Below are 22,320 nucleotides of genomic sequence, written 5' to 3'. Positions count from 1 at the left end.
GGTATAATTCAACTCAATGAGTAGGAACTGGTTTTTTTGTGGTGAGAGATCAGCTACAGGAATTGCACTCTTGTTCCATGTCACACGTTCTGTCACATGCTAGCATGCATTGGCTACTATCAGAGAGCACTGGTTTAGTTTCAGTCCCCAATCAGATCTTGGTGTACCTACTGTGGCATTAAAATTCAATGGATCCCATTCCAAAAATCGAATCACTGTCTCCCTTTAGAATGCAACGTTTACACAGTATTTAAAAAATGAGAGTAAGTGGCTCAGATCAGGAAGTTCAGTATTAAATATGTAAGTCTATGATGCAGTGCATACAGCAAAAATATGACTAAGAATGTCCTCGAAAAATAAAATACCTTTACAGGCAAAATGAACAGTAAACCATAATAAGGGAGAAGTATCAAGTCTTCTACAGATTGGTTTGGATAGAAATGGTCTCATGACCTTGTCACCTTCTTTTCCTGCAGCTGTTAACTCTGGCTGAAACAGAAACCAAATCAGAGAAACTACACATTCTCTTCTTGGCTCTGAGACTTTTTCCATTTACACCCTCATTTTGCCATATAGCTTCAAAGGTTAAAAAAATATGTTGCTGAGTTAACAGTCAGAGGCTCTAAACCAGTGTTTCAGCTAGAAGGTGGAAGGAAACCCTTCTTTAGGTCACGTCACATCAGGAGCTCTTAAGCCTGAGGACTTCACAGCTGAATCCTGTGACCCACCTAATCTCCCAGACCTGAAAGGAGAGGGAAGTTACCATTTCCCTTGAAGCCAGGGATGGAAAAAATCTGCCTAAAATATACACATTGCCATCTTGAACACTTAGGAGACATCTTGATAACATGAGTTCACCATTTCACAAACATCAAAGTATATGCGTTTAAACTGAGCAACTGGATGATCTGTCTTCCAATACTTGGTAGCCTTGTCCTTTGAGATTATCAGTGTTGTCAGTGATCCCTCCCTATTTTCTCTTTACCTAATCCATAACAAGCTCTGTACTTTTCACTTCATCCCTTTTTACTCATTTTCTTGCCCTGTTGAGTACCCAGCACTCAGGTCTTTCCATTCACTTCCTCAGTTTCCCAAAACATCACAAACTTGGAAAAGAAAAATAATTATGACAGTCATTCCAATGGCTACAGTGGCAAATATTCCCTCTGCTACTTTCTCAGGAAATGACTGGATTGCACAGCATCCTCAGCTTGGAAGTCTCAGTCAGCAGTTTGCGAGCCTCTACAACACAGCAGTAAAGTCAGTCATGGCATGGGAAACTTCTGAAACTACAGCTTCTGCTGAGTCTTCAGATCTGCCTTCAATTCTTCACATTTGATCTCTGTTCTCTACCAGATTTGTAGGTACAGTACAGCCTTTTGATTGATTAAAGGGAACTCTCCCTGACCCCAGCAGCTTCTATATGGATAACAGTATAAAGAAAACATTTTCTTAGCTGGAAATAAATGTAAACAAAATATTACAATACCTACTCAGCTCAGCCTCACCATAACAATGATATGTGTCTTGTTCTAAAAGAGTTTCCGCTCATACACTTGATTAGTCAAGGAATGTCCGATATGTTTCTACTGTATAAAAGACATTCACGTTAACTTTGTCGCGTATCCTCTCGAGATGCTGATGTTTCTCAGGGTTCACAGGAATCATGTCCTCATGCTTTATTGTAGAATCATTTTGTTATAATGTCTTTCCTCAGAAATTTCATTTATGAAAGAAATAAACTGTTTGGGCTCTGCAGGAGACTTAGAGGTTCTTAAACACCATTAGCATTAAGATCACCAGTCCAAATTTTGACCTATCTTAATTCTATCCTAACCTTTATACTTATTTCCTGTGAAAATACAGTTTATTCAATCAGTCTGTGAGCTTTGTTAATCTTTCCCAGTAACTTCTGAATCCTTTGGCAGAATTCAACAACATGTGACTGAAAGATGATTTAAGTTTCTGCCAATTTCCTGCAAACAGGCAGCTGTGTAAAAAAGTGTCTCTAAGTGTTCCACTTCACAGAAAGATGCAAAATAATTCCGCACCCTTCCAGACATCACAAAATCTACATAGATGAACCAGTCTTTGTGCCTTAACTGCAGCAAAAAATTGAAACTAAACTCCTTCTCAGTTATCAGCCAACTAATCAGGAGACACAAGTCTGCAGAAACTAGAATTTACTAATTCCAACATTCCCAAAACAATTTACAATCACACTGTATACCTCCTTGCAGTCCAGACAATTGTTGGATTATTTATCTTCCCAGACGTTAGAACTTAAGTGTTATTATCAATTATCACCAGACAAACAGCAACACTACTAACTTAACAACAATGTGTACGAACAAAGATTATGAAAAAACTTTTTCAGGTTATCAAGCATTGGCTATCAGACATAGTTAACCCAGACCACTGAAATCTGGGGAGAAATTAGACCGAGGTTTTAGCTTCAGCCTACTCTGCCAGTGGATTTAAGATTCAAATATGAACTCCTCCCAGTCTAGGAGAATCTTATTCTGCTGGCTGGTTCTCTGTCATTTCTTAAAGAAGGTCTATCCTTGTATTACTTAAGTAACAGCCTTAATTATAAGTTTATGTAGAATGTTTTATTAATGTGTAAAAATAAAAAGTCATTGTCCTTTTCAGAAGTTCTCTTTAGATATGAAGTGTGCAAGAAAAAGTGTCTTAAGATAGCTGGGTTTTATCTACAGATTATTAGGAAGAAACAGCAACAAAAATAAAAAATATCAGTTATAATAAAACCCCTGATTAGCAGTGGATCAAAAAAAGACTGCAGTAATTAATCATTTTAATTTACACACATTCCTATTCAGACAGCATGGATCCTTGCTATAGGCTTGAGAACAATATGAATTTGAGCTTATAACAGAGCAAAATATTTTCCTGAACAAACCACACAAACAGGGAAGAAAAAAAAAAGGGGAGATAAAAGTCACTGAGCTCTTAGTCTTCAGGTTAGGAGAGTACTGGAATATGCTCTAGAAAAATAAACTGAGTTAGGGTAAGAAGTCATCCTCTAGTCAGCTCTCTGGTAAAGTACTTATGTCTGACATTTCTTGTATTACCTATGCAGCAGTATCTTAAAAAAATACCTGAAAATATGCAAGAGATTATCTTTTTCTTAAAACAATACCTGAGAAAGTCCGGTGCTTTGGAAATCATGTTTTCAAAATCTGCAAATCCTAGTTTCCCATCACCATCCATGTCAGCTTCTTCTATCACTTTCTCGCAAACTAAAGTGATTTCTTCTGCTGTTAGCTCTTCTCGGGTCAGCTTATTGAGGGTTTTTTCCAAGTCTGATTTACAAATGAAGTTATCTGTGTTAAAATCTAAACAATAAAAGAGCCAAAGAAAAGATCACCAACAACTCTCATACTCATTTACTCCAAACAAAAAAGGCATACAAAAGCATCCCAATACAGTACCATAGATCTTAAAGGCATAGATTGCTTTAAGCTCTCTGGGAGCCATTTCACTGAGCACAGAGAACATATCCACAAAATCATTGAAGCTGAGGCTTCCCTCTCCATCTTCTGAGAAAGATTCCACAATCCTTTCCTTGAAGGGATTCTCCTGTGAAAAACAGACACATATATATATATATTTTTTTTTTTTTTTTTTCCCCCCCAGTATTTGGAAGACCAAAAAGCTGCAGACTCCCTGTTAATGAGTAATTAATTCCACGGTTGGCTCTTTGAAGACAGCTTTTCTCCTTCCAAAATGCATCTAAAAATTTACATTTGCATGCTTTAGCACAAAGTGTCAGCAGAACATGCTGCTGCATAGTACCACTTCTCGCCCAGATTTTCTCAGCTCCATTGTTACTCATTCTCTCTAAACTGGTGCTCATCTTGTTTCTCCTGTGAGGAACACATACTTTGTAAATGTTAGGCTAAAGGTACTAAGAGCATGAAGGTCATTTGCACGTAACAGGTTCCTGACAGGGTGCCAGACTGACATGGTCAGGAGGGTTACAGCTCCTATATTAAGAAGCTAGCACACACAAACAGAGGATGATAGAAGGGGAAGGAAACAGGGAGACCAAAGTAGAAAGCCAATTAAACAAACAGGGTCTTTACATCTTCTGGTGGCACCTAACTGAAGGCTGGATGAACAAATACTATCTATGAAACCACTTTAAAAAGGAACTATTTGCATTCCACACCTGACTGATGTGGAACCATCAATCAGCCCTCAACCAAACCATGTCTGTTCACTAAGGATGTCGAGTAACATCCCAGTACAATGTTGCAGAAAAGTCTTTCATTTTCTCTCTGATACACGTCAGTGTCCAACCTCTGGTTGAAATGACTACAAATTCCAGAGTTTTAAATGAAATTTCATTTCTGCAGGAGATGACCGTGAAAGATCCTTTTCTAGCACCCTACCAACCCAGCTGGTGTCAAGGCTACTCTGAATAAGACAATATTCAAAGACCATAAACACACAAGCAAGCATAAGAAAAGCTGCTTTACTACTCTGAAGTCCAAAACAATTGTTTTTAATGTAACAAAACAACATCTTTCTCACAGCTATATAAAAACCAAAGATGAATTTGTAGCTATGGCTATAAAACTGGGAAAATCAACCCAATTCAGCTGAAAGTGAGTAAAACACAAACATCATTTGGGCTTTGAGCAGCATCTCATCAAAGCTGTTCTACAGATCTTATCTGAAGTCAAGACACCAATTAACATATTGATCTCCTATAAAAGTCATCAGCTTTGGTGGTGGCATATCATGTTCATTATTTTTAATATGCATGCAGCATTTTATTTGGCTTTAAAAGAAGGAGTATTGTGAAAGCTCGGAGCTCAATCATATATCCATTTAAGGTCTTCTTATCTCCAAATTTAATTAGCTAACAGGTATTCACAAACCATCCAATTATTATAAATGAAATTTCATAAAACAGCTATATTTGAGAGGTAAATGACCAGAAAATGTTATTTTTCAGTTTACTTGAATTCTTTCTTGAACATCTAGAACAGATGCATCTATAGAACACATTTTCTGCATACCCGTGGAAACTAAAAAAAAAATACAAGCAGCATGTACAAAGCAGAGTTACATGAACAGACTGATGATTTATATTTACGTAGTATCCTTCATCTTAAAGGAATGTAAAGTACCTTACAAGAATTGGGCTACTTACCACTAATATGCAGCTGCCTCAAGTGAAATTCAACAACTGTTAAATGGTGTGCAGCAGCTTACAACAAGAGCTGAAGATAAAGATGTTCAACTGAAATCACAGGGGGAACTTGGAAGCATAATGAAATTTGTCACCCACACAGACATAACATTTAAGATACATTTTGTTATAGCCTCAAATAACGGAAAAGTTTTAAGGATTCTTGCTAAAAGACAAGCATAACATACAAAAGCTTAATTTCTCTAAGAGAAATGTCAGGTGTGACTGTGCATGCGGATATTTCAAAGAACATCCAGTTCCTGGAAAGCAGCCTTCCTTTTTTCTTCAGGTGATCGGTCAACGTGTAGATTCACACCACGGGATGACTCTTTGCAGTGTCTAGTTCCGAGATGCAAGTACAGAGATGTGGTCAGACGTTTGGGTACAAGGCATGGATTGGTCAAGGCTATACCACACCTACATACATTTGTCAAGTCATGTCACCTGGCAAATTTAAGAACAAATTTCAGTGGCCATCCCAGCTGGAACTTTGAGATACTTTTTCACAGAAGCAATACTGGCCATTCACATCCTCAGAGAGCATACCTGGTTCTATCGGGAGGTTTCTATTTAATGGTTACAAAGCACTCGGGATACATCAACTATCTAATGAGATGTCTTTGGGTCTTGCGGTTTGCACTCCAGGACTACTTCCATGGTAGAAATTAGTTGGAGTCTGCGAAAAGGCAAATATCCATCTAATGACAAATCAAAGTGTCAACCTTCCAAGGATGGGTGAGATCTGAGAAACAGACAATGGAAGTGTAATTCCCTGAGACAATCAAGATTCAAAATGCACCACTAAATGCCAAGATCTCTCCAGTCTTTCTAGCTAAGATAATGGCCAGGAATAAGGCTGTTTTAATGGATAGGTGAAATAGGGACCACAGAGCCGTAGGCTCAAATGACAGCCCATTAAAGTAGTCAATACTAAATTCAAATTCTCCTGCAGGGTTCAATGACTGAAGTAATTCCACAATAGGGAGCATGCCTACATATTTCAAAGGGCAGGAGATTAATGAGCTCACTGTGCTCTGAGCTGAACATGTAAGGCTGAGCTCACTGTTCAGATGAAGACAAAAGCAGGCCAAATAAAAATAAAAAAGAAACTCAATAGAGAGAGAAAGAGGGATTCCTGAAAATAAAAAGACAACAGCCTCAAAAAAGCAGCAGGGTCACATCTCTCAAGAATCTCAGAATGAAAAACAATACCCCAGAACTAGCCAGATGGCTGAAAGTCATTGTAAAGGGATACATAATGATCACTCGCATCATGTGCATGATGTGTAGAGGAGGTATAGCAGATGTGCATCTGTGGGTACTGCTAAGGCTAAAGTATCTAACTTGAGTGCTTGGAAATATGCCTGTCTGTGATATGAATATATGTACAGACACTCTGGAAAAAAATTAATTCTATTGTTTCAAATTGTCAGTTCATTAATAAGCCAAAGTAAGATTCATTTGGGCTGAAAAAGGCCCACTTTCTTCCTAAAAGCACATAAAAAATCGGTGTATCTGTTAAATGTTTAATACTACAGAATGCTAAATATCAGAGTGGACAAGAAAACATGTTAGAAAAATTGTCTTTTTTATTTCTAGATTATTATATTGCTTTCTTTGGAACAAACCTCATCAGAAGTAAGTATCATAGTAACAGTTGTAAACTGACATCTTAGAGGCAGCATTGGATAACAAACAAGGGGCACACAGATGCAAATATCCCTATCAGCAGGGAATATCAAACCCAGGACTTTCTGCATTAGAAATGCTAGGCATAATCTCTCTGACTTAATAAGCATATTGCAGTTCCATAAGATGAATTATCTATTTGGCATGTTGGAGATCTCGAAAATACAGATGAATTAACAATGAATTAAATGGACCTAAGCATACTTTTTAAGTAACTCTTTGCCAAATGGATCTCTAAAACCTAAATGAAAAATAAAATCTTTCCTCATATTGATTTCTTTCCTTTAACTTTCTCATATTATGTGTCTTCAGGCAGTATATCTGTAGCTTACACAATGGAAAGTATTAGCTTACCTTCACAGATACTTTTCACATCCTTTCTGTAATTTCATTACCTCTACTCTAAAGAGCACAGATTAGGGTTCCATCATATTTAAAGCAAAAGCCATGGGGGAAGGGAGTAAAGGGGAAAATGATACTGTTCCTTCCTAGACTGTTTTCCCTTAAGCACTAATTGTTTAAAAAAGAATCCTTTTAAAACTAGAAACTCACACTTGTCTTGTTAAAAAGCTTTTTCTGTCCTCTCACAATAAAAATGAGAGGGGAGACATAAACAATAAATAATTATTACAGCTAAAACTCTGCTGTTTTGCAGATTGATGCTGCTGTAGTGGCTTGAGATAATCCTCCTAATCGTGCCATCCATCTTTTTAACAATCACTTTTTCTACTCAGATAATTGTGTTTCTATACATTTTTGAACGTCATGCGGCATCTGTTCCAACATACAGACCTAGAACACCGTACAATAAAACACAACCATTAGTTTTCTAAGAAACTATTACAGGGTTTATTCCTGAGACTGCAGCTAAATCTTACTAAGTCACTTGTTATTTTCCCCTGTCCTCTAGTTTCCATCACAGGCTCTAGGAAACCACTGCGTTGTCCTTTTGCCCTATTCATTTTTGCAGCTTGATGAATTAATTTAAAGCACTGTGTCTTATTTTCACAAGCTGACTGCATTTTGGAAATAAGAAGTTGCAAGTAAAGTTGTAAGATATGTCAAGATAACTAAGCTGGAGATGCTGGACAGTCATAACAAAATGTTTCTCAGTTTTATATCCACAGAAACACGATAATCATTTTCTCTTTTTTGTTTGAACATAAGTCCCCACTGACATTAGGGAAAATATTTAAATGCAAAAAGCAGTCTGCAGACTACTGAAAGCCAGAATCCCTTTGGATACTTTAATCAGGACTTGTTCAGAACTGATCAGAAGCAAACCCTTCTCAAATTTCAGGAGTTATTCCTAAAAAAATAGAAATGAACTCTTATCAAACAAACAGCAATATAAAAATGGCTAGATTGTTCATTACCAGACCTCCACAGGAGAGGCTAGTGCTTTGGAAAGGAAGCATAGCAAGTGCAAAAGCAAATTGTCCCTGGAGCAGATAAAAGCACATTTGTTTGTTGGATTTTTTTTTTTCCTTTTCTTCTTCCTCAAATCAGTAATTTTTTTTTTTCATGTTTAGATCATTATATTCATGTCGTCAAACTTCTCTGCAGTGCCTACAGGGTAGCAATTAAGCAAACCCTGCACAAACCAAGGCTAAGATACAGCTAAATTGATACATTTACATCTTAAAAAAAATGACCACCTCATTCTGTCAGTAAGCAGAAACGTTAAGACAGATCAGCAATGAGCTTACATCTTTACTGAAGGCTGCACTATGGTCACAACAGCCAAATAACAAAAGATTCTGGCTGCATATAGAATTGTTTAAATATTACAGAACATAATAGTACATAATGGGAATATAAGGCATTTTAACAAAAAATGATTCACTAACTATAGCAGGAAACTGCAGACAATACTGGTAAAGGCCATGAAGCAGGTACAGATTTGGAGTTCAAGGGAGAGAAAATGGCTCTCGCTTCTTACACTTGGAGGACATACAGTTGAGACACAGTTAAAAAGGGGCTTCAGAGAAACAAGAGTGGTCTGAAAGGGGTAAAACATCCCATCTTAACTAGAAACAACTAACAGGATGTGGAGACAAGGAAGTTGGGATGAGTCGGGCCTTGGGAAGAATATCAACCTGCATCTCTCATGGCCCGTTACACGGAAAGCTTTGAAACTGAGGACTCACTGAAATGACTTCTAAAATTCCATCCTATTAAAATTGTAGGAAGTGTTTTCATTTTATTTTGAAGCAACGTGCATGGATTTATGTTTAAACTTGCCAAAATAGGGTGCTAACATTGGTTTTGAAATGTGTGATCGACCCCCTGTTCCCTGTGCGTCCTTTCTTTCCCTTGACCGATTCCTGCGTCTGCTGGTCATTGTTTCAGTGCTGTGTGGATTTATGAACTACCTTACTCACTGCCGCAGCTAACGACAAGGCCTGTGAGGATCAATGAAGTTACTGCGTGAGCCAAAAAAAGAAAGCAACAGACTGTAAAGCGAATGAAACTAAAATGGTTCCCCTCCAGGAAGTCCCGTTATGACCAACTCCTGACAGAAGGATTGCTCTACACTACAATGACCAGAGACAGGCCACACGCCAATTCGAAGGGTCTGACAATTAGGGATGCATGTGTCACAAAGAAGATGGCCACCCACCCACTTCTACAGATCATACGTGGTCTCTGTCATCCGGTTACATTCCCACATGTAGCTCTGTGGAAGGGACAGGGCTAACATGAGTGAAATCAGTTTTATTTTGAAATAAGATCACTTTGGCTTTCTACATGGTCTCATATTGAACAGCCCATATCATTGCTGTGATTTTGCAATAATAATTGCTGCAATCTCACAGGTGCCCACATGCCCTAAAGTTAATTTATTAGACTGCTGCCTGTGTGTAACCAAGATTGTCAAAATCAGAGAACAGAGACTGCAGTGAAACAGATGAAGTAAACCAGCTGTTAACTTCAGTGTAATGGTAGACCTAATCAATTTAAGTATCTGCCCCTTCTTAATTTATTTCTTGTCCTGACTGTCAACTTTTAAGAATCCTGAGTTGGTCACTCACTTTAAATAACAGTGAATTATTCACTATCAGCATTTTTTTTTCTTTGAAACACAAAAAACCTGGCTCAAAACATTAATGCGTGAGGTAAAGATCTTTCTTTATAGTAGCAGAATCTAATTTAGAAAAGTGCATTATTGATTCTCTCCATTTGTCAGAATCTACAGTGGTATTGAGCTCAACATTGCCAGTAACTAGAAATGTAATGCGTATATGAAAAAAGCCAGGTGCATTGAAATTATCACTAATTTTATTAGAATTCAATAGACATTTAGTTCATTTATTTCTATTTTAAGATTTAAATGTTGGCTTCGTCTTCACCTTGGATGAAAATTTACTGAAGAAAGAAAACACCATAACGATTTATTTAGCAGTCTGCTCAAGTTGCAAAAATTAAAGATTTTTTTTTCTTGGTGTATGAGCTGGAGTTACTACCTAGATTGCTTGGAAAATGAACTCTAGGGGAAAGACTCTCCCCCCTGCCCCCCACCTGCACAGGTAATTGCAAATGCTCCATGACCAAGATTGACCCCGATTTATATGTGAGATCCTAGGTAGCTTTTTAATATCTTTTAGCGTCAATGTTTTGAAAGAGTTATGGAGGAAGATCTACTCTCCTCTAACTAATATTTTACTGGAAACAAGCTCACTAGCTATTGAATGCACTTTCTCTATGAACTGCTAGAGTTCCTGAAATAAAATGAGTGGTTTGACAGCAATATTTCTAAGGTTCTTCCACAGCCTTATGAGACTTGGGAGAGAATTATTATAAAATTTGACACAATTTTGTCCTGCTATTTTCATAAAATCAAGTTCCATTACCCTGGAGACATCTTCTAAAGCAGGGTCAGAAAGCCTCACAGACTTGATATGGTACAAGAAGATAGATTATGATCTGCTTTACTTTCGGAAGTATATTAGGAAGTCTATTATCGTTACCACCTAAGATTGCTAAGGAAGCGAGATGTGCTCCTGTAACTCAAAATCTAATCACGGTCCAGTATAAAATTTCTGGTTTATATCTCAGCTTAAGTACCAGGCTGTCTTGTAAATATAGTAGTCTCCCATTTCTAAAGTTTTCATAGAATGAGCTGTTCCTTAAGTGCTCAGTCCTGTATCACTGAAGCCAAAAAGAATGTCTGCAATTACCGTTTCTTGCTTTCTTTTCTGAACTTAGCCTTAATTTTTCACAAAGCAACTATCAGGATCTGGCAGTTAAACTCTTCAGAGTCATATAACTGAGCCAGAGAATGACACATGGCACTATCAAGATCCTAAAGATAATAACGTAAAACTTAAGGAATACTGATTGTCCATACCAGAAGTGCTAGTACAAGCACCTAAGATGCTACAGTGATAAATGAGTTGCAGACATGTTAGAGAGATATAAAAATACTTGCAGTAATGGATGAATGAATCAAAAACCCTTGAGAATGATACATTTTATCGCAGAGATAAGAATTCAATATTTATGCATAAGCAAAAATAACAGATGGCTGAAAACAATCAGAATACTTCAAGATACTCCCATGCATTTAGACTTTGTGAAGCCCATGCTATTTCATCCTGCCAGCTACTAAAAAAACTGATTAGTTTACTAAAGGTCTTACCTATGTGAATATAAAACAATTTTTGTTGTATTGTATTCCATACAACACTGATTTGCATTTTTATATACAGATGTCCATCCAACATGACAGCACTTCAGGAAGTCACGCAAATATTCGTATTTCAAGGTGAAGAATCTTCTTCCTTTTGTACCAGCTGCTAAGCTTCAAATGTCTGGTTCCATGTAACTGCTAGAAGCAGGTCCTTTGATTAAATCATCTCAGACAAATCTCACTGGGGCATTAAGAATAAATCCAACAGATCTAGGGATTGCTTCTAAGGGGAAAAAAAACCCTCTATAATACGGGAACTGTCATCATTATCAGTCCATCCAGCCCACCAGCCTAACTCTAAGTGGAACGAGTTGCAGATAAGGCAAGAATTCAAAAAAAAGAGATACACACAGTGATCCTTACTATTGTATATTCTGAGATTAACGCAATGAGCATTTCAGGGACTTTTGGAGTTAGATATTACATCCAGATCATAAAACTTAAGAGCGATCTGTGGAATTCTGCTCTATAAAAGCTCTTAAATAATTTTTGAAGACTAATGCTGTCTTTGCCAAAATGTCTTGTGGCAATGAGTTCCTCAATATAGTTACACGTTATGTCAGCTGTCTGTCTGTAATTTCACACAATACTTCCTTGTCCTTGTGAAAAGTAGCGCATAATTGTTCTGTATTCACCTGTTGGTATCATTCACCTGATCCCATGATCTCGTAGGTAGGACAAAGAAGACTTAGAGCAACCATCCCAATTCCCAACTTCTAGCTCCACTGAGTAATTTAACATTATACTTCAGAATACAGCCTTAGGGCCTAATTAGGTCTGCTTGTGCTAGCAACTTCTCACAGGCTACTGATTTTGATCATAGAATCATAGAATCATTTAGGTTGGAAAAGACCTTCAAAATCATCGAGTCCAACCATCATCCGTGCCCACTAAACCATGTCCTGAAGTACCCCATCTACTCGCTTTTTGAATACCTCCAGGGATGGTGACTCAACCGCTTCTCTGGGCAGCCTATTCCAATGTCTGACAACCCTCTCAGTAAAAAATTTTTTCGTAATATCTAACCTAAATCTCCCTTGCCGCAACTTGAGGCCATTTCCTCTCGTCCTATCTCCAGCCACCTGACAGAAGAGACCAGCACCCACCTCACTACAACCCCCCTTCAGGTAGCTGTAGAGAGTGGTAAGTACTCTGAACTGAACACAGGACTGAACACAGCACTCGAGGTGCGGCCTCACCAGTGCCGAGTACAGGGGAACAATCACCTCCCTGCTCCTGCTGGCCACACTATTTCTGATACAGGCCAGGATGCCGTTGGCCTTCTTGGCCACCTGGGCACACCGCTGGCTCATATTCAGCCGGCCGTCAACCAGCACCCCCAGGTCCTTTTCTGCCGGGCAGCTTTCCAGCCGCTCCTCCCCAAGCCCGTAGCGCTGCATGGGGTTGTTGTGACCCAAGTGCAGGACCCGGCACTTGGCCTTGTTGAACCTCACACAGTTGGCCTCGGCCCATCGATCCAGCCTGTCCACATCCCTCTGTAGAGCCTTCCTACCCTCAGGCAGATCAACCCTGCCTCCCAGCTTGGTGTCATCTGCAAACTTGCTGAGGGTGTACTCAATCCCCTCGTCCAGATCACTGATAAAGATATTAAACAGAACTGGCCCCAACACCGAGCCCTGGGGAACACCACTTGTGACCAGCCGCCAACTGGATTTCACCCCATTCACCACAACCCTCTGGGCTCGTCCATCCGGCCAGTTTTTCACCCAGCGAAGAGTGCGCTTGTCTAAGTCATGAGCCGCCAGCTTCTCAAGGAGTATGCCATGAGAGACAGTGTCAAAGGCCTTACTGAAGTCTAGGTAGACAACATCCACAGCCTTTCCCTCATGCACTAGGCGGGTCCCCTGGTCATAGAAGGAGATCAGGTTGGTCAAGCAGGGCCTGCCTTTCATGGACCCATGCTGACAGGGCCTGATCACCTTCTTATCCTGGACTTGCCATATGAGGGGTCTCAAGACAAACCATCCCATAATCTTCCCTGGTACCCAGGTCAGGCTGACAGGCCTGTAGTTATGTCTTAAATCTAATTTTGGATAATCACGTTTGAAACCTTTGTTGCTATTTCCTAATTGGACTCAATACAGGGCATTTTTACAAAGTCTTATTAATTTTGCCTGTTGCCTAATTTGTGCTATACAAAACTTATGTGAAAGGTTTATAAGATATCTGAATGGTTAACATATAATATTTTATGCAATTGAATGAACTGAAAAGAACTTTTCAGCAAGACCTTTATACCCCCTATTTTAAAGTTCCACGAATACCTCTCTAAATGCACTTTTTTCATTATTAAGTATACAGACACATAATTTAAGCTCTTTCATAGACATTTCAATACATTTAAACACATAATATTGTTGAAAAACAATGTTTTCTTGAATGCTGGCGATACTAAAAGTTCATATATAAACAAACCTTGAACTACACTACTTTTATATCCTGTTTCTACTTCACACTGTAATATAATGGGCAAAGATGAGAAGAATTTTTTTTAAACTACGGTACCTGCATGATTTATTAAATGTCATTCATTTTATTTGAGGTGAGCTAGGAAGGTCAACTTTGCAAGCTACAGAGGAGGGAGTTACAGTTATACCCGTGGCAGCCAAGGACACATACTTGTAATATGCACACAGCTGATACAAAACTAACCTGGAGCTGGATTCTAATTAGGGTTGGGTTATGCCGCTTTAGGATTTAAAAGGCTTAATAGCTTTCACTCAGATGACGAAAGAACCATTTTGTTAAGTTCTAGGAACAACTCATAGCACATCACACATTGCAATTCTGTAACTATTTAAACAACAGTGAGGAATGTATGTACTAATTTTATTCCTACACTATGTAATATTGTTAAGGAAGGTCATTAGCAAAAAAGCCCTACCGAAATCCTTAACTATTAATATATTTAATAACTGAATGTAGATGTGCTATGTTGATGACAGTGGCATTTATGGCTTTTACGATAGAATTAAAGATGTCTAAAGTTTTCCTTGCATTTTTTTATTTACAAAATTTTAAAATTCATAATGTCTTTATTTTTTATGTGTAATTTTGGAATTAAAGCTAGCTACATCATCTTCATCTACTTTATTACAGGCAACTCATCATTAGAAAGAGTATAAACAGCTACTAGGATTTTGCTGAAGAATCCCATGCTCACTGTGAAAAAGAATCCTAAATTATTTCTCAGTTTCTTCAGAAACCAAAATTTCTAAGCTGTACATAGGTATCTGGTAAACCAGAGTCATAACTGAAGGATGAAAATTTTTAAAAGGCCTTCTATTGAATTAAATGGTCATATGTGTTTAATCTCTAATGTTTCCATTTATATGAAATGCTGGTCAAACACTTTAACAAACATTCTTTAGAGTGAAATGTGCTTCTTGTTCAATAAATTGTATTGTCTCAGAACGAAACATGCAGTAAGTGTGGTACTAAAGGAACAAGGAGTTCTGTGACCTTCAACTTGAAATCCAATTCAAATGTCTTTCACTTTATGTTGACTTAACCTCCTCCCAAACTGAATTTCTAAAGCACTGCTTATGCTTGTACTTTTTTTCCCAAATATTCGATATCTTACAACATTAAGGAAGAATTTCTAAATCATTAAAATGAAGTGGAAGGCCATCAATTACAAGGTTTTTATGGCATTGCTCTCAAAAATCTTAATAACACTTCATGCAACTATCACAGTGAACAAATAGCTGTCTCTACATGATAGTAATGTAAAGATGTCAACTAATTTGCATGCATGAAAAAGAAAATAGACCATGAGACCAAAGACAACATAATTCAATGAACTGTTTAAAAAATAAATGCTAAAAATCTGTATTTGTCCTGTTAAAACCATATTCAATTGTTGAACTGATAAAATAATAAAGACAAATACTATCTCAATTTTTTTTACAGTGATTGCTTTATGTTTACTGCTTCTCCCATATGTAGTTACATGGACTGTCTCTCCACTTCCTATCATGTAATGACTCCACGAAAAATGAAAACTCCTGATAATTAAGAAAAACAGTATTTATTGTGCTCTTGCAGCTGAGAAAAAAAAACGGGAAAATCTTTACTTTTGATCAGCAATGTTCTGCACACCTCTGACAAATTTCCAATCAACACACTGAGATAAGAACTTCTAATTTCTAACCAGCTATTCCATCTCTTCACACAGAGATCCCACTGGCTTCTAAGGGATCGATATATACAAAGTGGAGAGATTCCTAAATTTAATTTTATTTCCTACTCATGTCCTTTAACATCTATCCTAACTATCTCTGCAGAAAGACATCCACCTAAATATTTTCCAGTTTCCAGGGCTGGTTTTGCCCTTGAACAGTAACAGGAAAGGGAAGACCTCAGCATGCCACGTTGCTTCAGGATATCAAACTCACTTGGCAAAACCTCTGGCAGATGAGCAACATAACTTAAAAAGATACAGTTTGTAAGCAGTCAGAAGTGATACCTTTAGCTCAGGCATGTTTATTATAAGCTGCATAGGTAGTTTAACATCTGGGTCCTTTGTATAGTCCATGGGCACAACGTTTGGTGCCATTTCATGGTATCGGCCATGCAACCTGTAAACAAGCAGAAAAAAAACAGCCAATAACCAATTTTAAATAACCAATTCCATTCATACAGTAATCAGACACAAATTTGTCTTGCAGCTCTAATTATTTTTTTCAGTGCACAAGTCTGAGCCCACCAAATTCCCATCTTTTTGAAAAAAAGAGGGCTTTGATGCAGTATCCAGCATAACTGCTACTAAAACCCCCACATAACTTGAAATGCATAACTAAGTAGTGTTTCACACTACCTGTATATAACATTTAAGTACTGTATAGGTACACGCACAGAAGAAGTAGGGCTGGACAAATGTACTAACACTGTGAGTATAATCCAGGGATCACATCTCAGTGCAGATTACTGGTAGATCTGCACTAGACAAGAAAAAGTTGTTTAACAGCTCAAAGAATTTAAAAGCCAAACAATATGCAACTATGATGCTACAGACAACAGTATCCTTGGGAGACCTTACTTCTGAATTAAAAAAAGCCCTTTTCCTATCTGTGCCTCACTAACATAGCACATTTAGCCTTACAATTCTAGCACTGGCTGACACCAACACACAGACAATTTCCACTTCATTCCATTTCACATACTTTTGTTTCATTCTTGGCACAGCTTATTCATCAAACTAGTCTATTGTAAAGGCAATAAACAAGTGTTTTTCCAGGAAGATTCAAGTCAAACATTCATAAAACTAGTTTCACTCTCTAAAGCTTGCTTATCACACTAACAGTATTATGTTATAGTTTTGTAAGGGAGCTGGGAAAGGAGGAGTCGAAGGCCATGAAACACATCAATGTTTCTAAAGGTTTAGAAGCTAAATACCAGTAAATTATAAAAACTATCTCAGTCTCACACACAACCTGGGCAAAGACTGCACAAATGTTTCTACAGTGTTACTTCCAACTGTTAATTGAATTAATTTAACAAGTGTTAATCCCACCCTTTATTTGCTGTCTCCAAATATTCTAGCAAATGTGTGCAAAAGCACAGCCCCAAAGCCAAGAGAAAACAGCTATGTGTAAAGAAAACATCGAATTAAGCGGGATTTAAATTTTAAAACTATCTTAGCACATTTATTCTCACTGGGATGCTCACTCAAACTAGGAATAGGAACATTTCAAGTAAAATGGGTACCCAATTCAAACTCACCAATGGATCTCAAATTTTGAGCTCTCAAACAAACTACAGAGAGAAATTCCCTGGTAAGTAAAACATTACCTGTCTAGAAGCAATTAATACATTGGAGAGATTAATTCTGATTCTAGTGATATCTCATTCTAGAGGACAAGTATCTAGAATCCAAGACTCTGTCAAATAACAGCACAAAAAGGTTGGAGAGGGAACACCTGTATCCCAGTGCTCAAAGATGAGTCAGAAATCAACATACTTAGCATGAATGTATGACCTGCCAGTTCTCTATGAAATACCATATATGTAAATAGAAGCAGAAGGAAGATTAGGTAGTTGCTGTTCACAGAAAACTTAGAAAATGTCACATACAATAAAATGTAATTTTTATCATATGTGAAAATTTTGTCTTATACCTAATACATGAACTGCTTAGGGCACAAAGTGGTTGTTTTGCCATGTCTTATGTACTAACACAAAGTATTCTGGTCTCTCATTAGGTCACATGTACTACTTTTATATATATATATTTAAAAGCTATACTTATTATTTTGTGGCTTATTTTCATTTTAACAAAAAAATTACTGCTTGCTTACCAGATTATACTAACAATTACAAATAGAGATTAACATGTTTTAAACAGCAGAACATAAACAAACCAGTAATACAGGAAGTAATGCCTCACAAACCCCTTTATCTTTCCAGCTTTAGCTTCAGCAACCCCTCAGTCAGCCCCACAAGCAATGGAGCTATTTCAGATTAATGTGGGTAATTAATTTCAAAAACTATGAGAAAATAATCTACCGCATCTCTTTTCTCAGCATGTCTTTGGTCATGATTATGATATGTCAAAAAGAACACATGAAATGGAACATAGAAACATGTTTTGTCTGGACCTTAGGAAACTAACTTCTTTACACTGTCCAGCGATATATTGTGCCATACAGGAAATTAAATATCCACTGACCTAAGCATATTTCAGCTGCTTACCACAGCTCACCCTGACATTTCATAAATACTGTGTAATTCAAGATGCAATAGCCATTTCCCACTCCAGCAGCTGATTTCTCTGTTGTAAACAGCAGCTGCAAAGATGCCCCTAAATACAACAGAAAAAACCAGCTTAAAAGCACTTAAAGGAAAGCAAACCTTTCAAATCAAATATCCATCTAAGGATTTTTTAAAGCTAGAATACTGAAATAGTGTTCTAGTCTTCATGAGAACAAAGCATTCATCATTGGAACGGCTTGACCATCGTGGGCAACATCTCAAAACACACTAGCTGGCAATGCCTATCTATTTTAACTGCCAAGAGTTTCTTCTCTACTTTCTCTAGTATTAGACTTTTCTGTCTTTGCTCTGTCTCCTCCAACATGATTACGAATACAGACACTGAGTTGGGCATCCTAAAGGAGTTCTCCATAAGGTCTTTCAGAAGACACAGAAGGGATTGGAATAAAGTGATCTGTGTTTCATAGTTTACTACACTTGTTATATTAATCTAAAATGCAAGGTATGGAATTTCTCTTAGTTTTTAATACAGAACTCTTAACAAACCTCGTTTGTAAAAAAAAAAAAAAAGCTGGGTCAATTTCTACTGGGAACAAACATGTGACAAGTCTAAAAATGTGGGAAAGTATCTGTTACTGAAATACAAGCGTATCACAAGAATATCACCTGTTAATAGTAATAAAAGAAACAGCCACAACAGTGTGAATTTGAAGTTACTATAGTACTGGAAGTAACACAGTGCTACAATAGAGACTGAATACTAAGATGACAAATAAAAAGTACTCATTACAGGTACATACAGAAGCACTTCATTGTCACCACTGTGACTCTCGGTGATCTGGTACTCAGTACTATTTTTATAAAAATACTAAAGGTTCTTATGATGCTCACCAAATTAAGTAAGAAATTGTCAAACAGTATCTACAGAGCAAGCAATATTATTCTAACACAAGAAATACCCTTGTAAGGCACACGACAGGTTGCAGTGCTGTGTCCCAGATGCCATTTGCTGGGAAGCAACAGTCTTATTTCAATGATGGAGGCTTAGAGGGAGAGAGATCAAAGAGAGGACACAGACACAGCTCTAACCAGCTGTTTATTGACATTCCTTTTCTCAGGACAAGGCTTAGTCTCTTTATAATATGCAGTATCAGTGCAAAGCAAACTCATCATTTCTTGCCGACAGAATTCACCGTCTTGTCCACAGAAATTAAAAGAACCTATTTATACTGAAGTTAATCCAAACTCTCTAGTAGCTGAAAGAAGGATCTGATTTTTCAACTGGAAGGTATTGTGGTGTTAATTGCAAGGCACTCAACAGAGCAGTTAGGTTTTGTATTAGATCTTAGAACTGCCTTTCTTGTCCCATAGATATCAACTATTTTGTGTCTTCTAGTATAAGGCCAACAAAAGCACTCCTATTTTACTGTGGACAAGGCAGCTACGATGTGTCCACCTGATGGCACCGTGGCATTCTCTCTTATTGTGCTTTTCCTACTACTTCAGACATAGTTTTTGCAATTCCTTCAAGAAAAATGATACTACCGTAGCACATTTACACATCCATACAATGTAAATACACTACTTTCAGAAAGCATCTCTAAGAAAATATTCAATACATCCTTTAGAAGGGATTAGGTTTTACCTAAAAACATTGCCAAAGGACACAAAGTAAAACCACATTCCTTTAGTTTGCTGCCACAGATTATAATGGAACTAAGTCCTGTTTCCTTTCTGCAAGGAGTTACAGCCACAAGCATTGAGTTGAACAACACACCTGCTGACAGAACTCAATTTTTAGAATCAGAAAGGGAAATGCATGCCCATGGACAGGAGGCAGGGAAAAAAAACCAAAGCAAGAAAACAACTCCCCCTGCCAAACATCTTTACTGTAACATACATATGTCCCTACCTATACATGTTAATACATGCAGTTTCTACACCTGTGTTTTATTCAGAAACATCCACAATTCAGACAGTATTTATTTTTACAGAAATCTGTTAATATGTTCCCAGTCCATCCATTTAAAGTTAAGTCTTTCTTTTATCTCTGAAGGTGAGCAGAAAGGAGTTGCCAGGCACTAGTAACTAGAGAGCCTTCCAGCACCCTGCCACAGGCTCAGCAGGACTCTGCTAGAATTAGCAGGAAGGCAGATGATGGACGCAGAAATATGCAAGTAAGTAACAGCATTATTTGAGGGCAGCTCTGATATCCTGTTCTCTTCCCACTAACTCTTCCACTAATTCACCAAATCTCTCGAAGATCTGTAGGTATAAGAGCTTTCCACCTGAGTGGATTTCACACTAAAGCAGCCAAATGAGTCTGTAGGAAGTGGCTGTGATCCAACTCCTGCAAACTAAACTACAGCCATAAAATAGTCTTTCACACGCTTTTATCTGCAAGGATCCTGCAACTCTATTTGTGATAGCCTTATTACATGGCATGATTAGTTAATATCACAGTGAAAAAGGCCATAAGAGTTCTCTAGCTTATTTTCCAAAACCAACATACAGTATGTTGCATAAGCTCCATTATCCTTTATAATAGAACAAACAAACCCAACCAACTGAACAACAACAACAACAAAATAGTAACACCTTTTCCCACTGTAAGTTCTTTATTCTGGAAAGTTCTTCAGGGACACTATGCACTGTTTTATGCCAAACTGTATTGCCAGTCTCTCAAATGACCTGATTTTGTAGAAAACGGGTTGAGAAAATAACAAAGCTGCCTCAGCCTCTTACAGGATTCTGAGAAAGCCACGTATCACAGTGAAACACAGTTCCTTTTGCACAAGTTTCAGCAACACTTCTGTTTACTTGAGTAACCTACATTACGCTGGGTGAGTACTTTTTGGTAAGGAAACTGAATGCATTTCTGATGAATTATTCTATAACACAACATAAAGATCAGTAGACGTAAGGGTTATTTACACCGATAACCCTCCTGCCTTTATGCAATACATCACTGCATCAATTTGTCATACCACTGCCATACTTGGACCAAGTACTGTGAGTCAGACTCAATAATCATCTCCCAAACGCTGCACCAATTGGCACTGTTCTGACACATCTCTCAATTAACATTAATTACTAACTGTAAATAGAAAACAAACCTCTGTGGTAAAGGCTCTAGTATTTCTCCTGTTTATAGAAGCAGAAGGCACTTCAGGTGACTTGAACACATCAGTAGCAGTTGTGACCTAGAGAGGAAAGGCGTTTTGGCCTTTTACTCAGCATGCCCCTCAACAAGAAGCATATCTGAAAACAACCTAAAGCTGCTTTAGGTATCCGCCCTAGTCACAGAAACATTTATGTCTTGTCAGGAGCGCAACGTAAGGTTTTGCAGTGCTGTCTGAACACATAGATTTGGAAAGGCTGCCATTACCAAATACGCACCATTATGTATATCGAGAAGCCCAGGATCTACAACCAGCCCCACTGTCTTTGCAGTAGTGACTACAGATCCTGCAGTGATATTTGCTTCAAAAAATTCTTCTGGATGCATGCAGAAGCATTTTCCCATTCCTGGATGTACTCTCTCTGTTGCCAGGATCCCTTATTTACTCTGCATGGAACAAGGAGAGGAAAAGCTGGCAGTGTTTACTAGTGTCTTCCCTCCCACAGATGAGGGTGGGAGGGAATCTAGTGACAAGTTTAATGACAAATTTAATTTACCAATGATGCCCTGTCCCCCCAGATTTTGCTATACATTTAAGCTTAATGTACTATATCCAAGGATTAAGGCTGTGATTCAGTATCACTTTAATCCAGTCTAAAAGCAAACTGCTGATCTGCCCTCGCAGAAATTTCAAGCCCACCCACCCACTCACCTGCCTTGCACAAGCACCAACACTTAAGAAAATGCAGTGAGGTTCAGGGAACTGACATGTTTGAAAATAGAAAAGTTTTCAGTCAGCTCCTTGAGGTAACTGATGCAGTTGCAACAGCAGTACTGCCTGCGCAACTAAATGAGGGTACT

At 37.9% G+C, this 22,320-nt stretch overlaps 1 protein-coding gene across 4 annotated transcripts in view; it reads right to left on the bottom strand.

The window, feature by feature from the left end:
• Positions 1 to 22,320, bottom strand: part of CIB2 (calcium and integrin binding family member 2) — a 55,951-nt gene that overhangs the window by 4,442 nt on the left and 29,189 nt on the right. For 3 of the 4 annotated variants that reach the window (XM_041123923.1, XM_030016136.2, XM_030016135.2), the window contains exons 3-5: positions 16,093 to 16,204; positions 3,453 to 3,600; positions 3,161 to 3,356 (exon numbers count right to left, since the gene is read on the bottom strand). In XM_041123923.1, the coding sequence (XP_040979857.1) occupies positions 3,161 to 3,356; positions 3,453 to 3,600; positions 16,093 to 16,182 (434 nt within the window). In that variant the 5' untranslated portion in view covers positions 16,183 to 16,204. Of the gene's footprint in view, positions 1 to 3,160; positions 3,357 to 3,452; positions 3,601 to 16,092; positions 16,205 to 21,737; positions 21,833 to 22,320 lie in introns of those variants that run through there. The other variant, XM_030016137.2, reaches the window with a different exon arrangement.

This window comes from Aquila chrysaetos, chromosome 5 (genome assembly GCF_900496995.4).
Source record: "Aquila chrysaetos chrysaetos chromosome 5, bAquChr1.4, whole genome shotgun sequence".
Classification (NCBI taxonomy): Eukaryota; Metazoa; Chordata; class Aves; order Accipitriformes; family Accipitridae; genus Aquila; species Aquila chrysaetos.
Note: the sequence above shows the minus strand (reverse complement) of the source record. Positions and strands in the feature narration are given on the sequence as shown.